This window comes from Gracilinanus agilis, unplaced genomic scaffold (assembly GCF_016433145.1).
Source record: "Gracilinanus agilis isolate LMUSP501 unplaced genomic scaffold, AgileGrace unplaced_scaffold19524, whole genome shotgun sequence".
Taxonomy (NCBI): domain Eukaryota; kingdom Metazoa; phylum Chordata; class Mammalia; order Didelphimorphia; family Didelphidae; genus Gracilinanus; species Gracilinanus agilis.
The window spans coordinates 1887-6563 of record NW_025350832.1 but is presented as its reverse complement, the minus strand read 5'-3'; the positions used below and the strand labels follow the sequence as shown (position 1 = coordinate 6563).

The 4677-nt window shown below is 35.7% G+C and overlaps 1 protein-coding gene across 1 annotated transcript; it reads left to right on the top strand.

The window, feature by feature from the left end:
• Positions 1-2486: 2486 nt before the first annotated feature.
• LOC123254305 (ras-related protein Rab-27B) lies at positions 2487-4137 on the top strand (the record flags this gene model as incomplete). Its single annotated transcript, XM_044683346.1, has 2 exons — positions 2487-2610; positions 3573-4137. Coding segments are annotated over 2 exons (314 nt in total), but the record flags the coding sequence as incomplete, so codon positions are not given.
• Between the last annotated feature and the right edge of the window lie 540 nt (positions 4138-4677).

Here is a 4677-nt window from a genome sequence, read left to right as displayed (position 1 = left end):
TATTAATACAGTACTATGTTTTAATATATCATTAATAACATTTGTTGGTATAGTAATATATTTATTAATATGTCAAAATATTTAATTAATATAATAAAATAATAATCCAATAATATCACCCAGCATTTCCCCACCCATATCTTCTTCTAGAAAGTTATTCTTCATAACAAAGGATTGTCTTTAAAGAGAGAGAGAGAAAAATTCAGCAAAATGGATCACACATTGAAAAATTTGCCATCACATACATTTTTCTATAACCATTGACACTGAAATCTGCAAATGAAGTAGGAGTCGTGTCTCCTCAGATCTCTTCTTTGGGGACAACCTTGGTTTCCATCATTGCACAACATTCAGTTTTCATCATTTTACAATAATTATTTTTTCTATTTACATTATTGTATATATTGTTTGCCTGGTTTACTCATTTTATTTTCTATTGCTTTCTGTAAGCCAATCTTTGAAAAAGTAGACTTCTACATTACGGAGTAAAGTTGGAATTTACTAGAGATCCTGGATTCTGTATGTGTTCTTTAATATAATTGCAATCAAAGGCAAAAATCAGAAAAATCAGACTTTCTTTTTTAGATATGTAATTTATACTTTCTTTTTTATTCTACTTCTCATATCATCTGAAGGCAATTATTTTGACTTCTATAATTAGAAAAAAATGTTAAGATAAGATTTAGTCCATCTTCCTTCAGCACAGATGAATATCTTCCATGTTTATAGAATTATGAAGAGACTGTGAATTTTTCTAAGATTATTAAGTTCAATGTTTTAATAATCCTATTTTATATTATACCAGCTCTAAGTTGAAAGTAACATTGAGGTAGCAACACGGAATAGTGAAAAATTGGGAAAACAGACACAAGAGGTGCTTTTAGACAAGGAATTTGAGTTCAAATTTTGCCTTTGCCATTTACTATTGTGTGACCTTGAGCAAGTCACTTAAGTTCTCAAGAATTCAGATTTATTATTCTTGTTCAGTTATTTAGTCCCATCCAATTCTTTGTAGCTCTTTGTAGCTCTGTGGACCATATCATACCAAATATGTCCATGGGGTTTTCTTGGCAAAGATACTGGGGTGGTTTGCCATTTCTCTCTCCAGTGGATTAAAGCAAACAGAGGTTAAGTCACTTAGCCAAGGTCACACAAATAGAAAGAGTTTGAGGCTGGATTTAAACTCAGATCCTCCTGATTCCAGCCCCAGTGCTCTAGTCACTAAGTCATCCAGCTGCCTTTTTGCAGATTACTCATCTATAAAAAGAGGACGTTGGATTTAATGACCTACTAGGTATCTATGAACCTATAATCTAGAGTCCATCTAGTCCAAACTGTATCCGAACAGGAATCTCCTGTTTGTCATTATCTCTGTCAAGTAGAAATCCAACTACCACTTCAATGCTAGTGAATACCTTTAAAATACCTTTAAAAAACAGTCTAGTTCACCTTCAGAAAGTTCAACTTGTTACGATGTTTTTTTTTCTAAAATTGAGCTAAAATGGACCACTGATACTTTTTACCCATTGCTTCCATTTTTGTACTCTTGGGCCAAGCAAAACAAGTCTGAAGTTAAGTTTAATGTATTGTAGCTTATCTATTTATTTTTCCTCTGGCTTTAGAATAGGATCATAGTTTTTAAGCTGGAAATGACCTCATAGGTCCAATCTACTCATTTTTTAGTTAAGGAAATAGTGCCATGGAGTGGAATGACTCACTCAGTGGCATAGATGGTATTTCAACTCATCGCCTGACTCAGACTCTGGTGTATTTTGTCCGCTCTCCCATAATACACACTTTAATAAGTCTTTGGATTGTCATAGCTCAGGCTACTTTTTCAGTTTGCATAAATAGTACTTAATGTATCTTACATTTACCATAGGGAAGTAGTCAATAAATTCTAAGTAAATACCATCAGAAATTATTTTTAACTAACGGCTCCTGAGGAAAAGAAAGAAATATTTTTCTCCTTAAAATTCACTCTTTGATTACAAAATGGGTTCTGAAAAATTTTAGTACTTTTTAAGGAAATCCTATTCTCATCTCTATCACTATGGACTCTGGAAGAGATGAAACTTTTCAAAAGCATGAATTAAACTAAAAACTTTCATCCTCTTGGCTTCATCTCTGACTTTAATTGATCAATCAATCAATAAGTATTTCTTAAGTACCTTTGATGTGCCAGCCAGTGTGCTAATGCCTGAGGATACAGAGGCAAAAGATAGTCCCTGCCTTCACAGAGCTTACATTCTAATAATATTTATGGGAGACATGAAAACAATTCTATGCCCAGCTCCAAAAGGGACTAGAATGATTGTGCATGTGTACATACATGTTCATGTGTGTGAGTGAATATTTGTGTGTATGCTCCCTCATGCATTAATATGTATTGGAGGCAAATAGTTTGACTAAGCATCTGGAGAATGAGCAGACATTTAATGTCACATGTTACTAATGTTGCTGATTCCCTCTACTTTCTGTCCAAGGCCAACTACAAGCTAATGCATATTGTGAAAATCCAGATATAGTATTAATTGGTAACAAAGCAGATCTATCTGACCAGAGGGAGGTCAATGAGCGGCAAGCCCGAGATCTTGCGGACAAATATGGGTAAGTTAGTTATTGAGAGAATTTATCCCCCTTTATTGACTATGGCAAGAAAAAAACCCAGATTGGGGCTCTTCTGTCGAGTCTCTGACACACGAACAATACTCAGCAATAGAGTGTATGAAGACTGTTGGAGAAGCTCCATGGAACAGGCACAAGAGGCAGCCCCAGCCCTGATCAGACAGCTTACTCTCTACCTTTTTTGTGGCACTGGCGTTTTGTTTGGTGGATAGATTTGGCATAGTTGGCAATTAAAGATTCTGGGGAGGAAAACCTGAGAGAAAGATGGGTATCCTCATCCCTACCTGGTCTGTCAGTCTCTGAGAACAAATAGATTCAATAAGCTCTGGAGGGAAGATGATTGAACTTCAGTTTGAATCCTTTGTCTACCGTCTGCCCAAGTTAGTATTGATTCTCCTGTTCTCAGTTTCCTTCTCTGTAAAATGAAAAGCTGGACTAGATGATATCTGAAGTAGCTGGGTGGCATTATGGATAAATGGCATGTTGGACTTGGGGTCAGAAAGACTCGAGTTCCGATATGGCTGAAAACACTAGAAATGTGATGTCAGGCAAGCCACTTAACCTGTTTTCCTCTCTTTTCTTAACTGGGGTTAATAATAGCACCTAACTCTCCGAGTTATTGTGAGGATCGAATGTGATAAAATATGTATATAGGTGCTATGTAAAAGTTATTTATTAGCTCTTCCCTACTGTTTTAACATGTTTGACTTGTTAAAAAAAATAAAAAAGAAGAAGGTTGTAGCAATTGTTGAGATTCTTTTCCCTTATTGTGAGACATCTAGGTGGCATTTCCCAAACCACTAGGCAAGAAGGTTTATCAGTATTTTCTAACTTTTTCTAAATTTTTTTTAAAAATACTGATGTTGTAATATCTGTTGTCAGCTTACGATGACTTTTTTCTCCTCTTCTCATGAGCATTTCTTGTCTGTTATTGTCACTGCCAGCATACCCTATTTTGAAACAAGTGCAGCAACAGGGCAGAATGTGGAGAAAGCTGTGGACACACTCCTGGACTTAATAATGAAGCGTATGGAACAGTGCGTAGAGAAGTCACAAGTCCCTGATGCTGCCAATGGAGGAAATTCGAACAAGCTGGATGGGGAGAAACCAGCTGAAAAAAAGTGTGCTTGCTAGACTTTACCTTTTTAAACTGAAATCAAGAACCTCAGCCAAATAGTTGATCAGAAAATGGTTGACAAGCCACATAATTGATGAGTGGGCCTTGCACAGATACATTTTCTTTTCTTTTCTTCCAGAGAATGAATTTTTAAACAGCATCGTGATCATCAGTGTTCAGTGGGACTGGACTATAAGCTATAAAGCCTGACAGTTCTGGGTCTGAGATTTCCCAACACAATCTTTCCATCAGGGGCATTCAATTGATTTTTTGGTCATTGTTTTGTTGTTGTTGTTGTTGTTTTCAATATTAAAAAAGCATTGAAATTCTCCAATAAGTAAACAGCTTAAAATCAGAAAGAAAAGAGATCATTTGTTTAGTGTGTGCAGAGAGGGAGGAGTAATAAATTAATTACTGAATGAACAATGTAAAAAAGGGCACTTTTCAGATTGTTTTTACTTATATGGAGTCTGATTCATTCATTTTTTTTGTTTGCATTGGTAATAATATATTAGCTGAAGAGAATCTGCAAGTGAAGAATTCTCCAGGGTTCATTAAAAATGACCTTATTATAAGCACACAGTATGTAGCTTGCCCTACTAAATTACCAATAAGGTGACTGGGAGGATGACTATCCAACTTTTGATTAAATTCAGAGAATTGAATAATAATGCCATTTCTGTGTTCCTAGTAAATGGCAGGTAGAAGATAACAAGACTGGATAGGATGACATATAGGCAAAACAGGCGAGCCAAAAAAGGGTAGTACGGGAGGTTGACATTTTGCAAGTGCTGAAAAGAGATGTATAAGTTACAGATTTCTGAGAGAGCAATTTAACTAGACTTCATGCATGTCCAATTTGAAGTTGATGTTACCATCTAGAGGTGACAGTAAGAATTCCAAGGGCTTCCATTTCCACTGAGGGGTCGTGA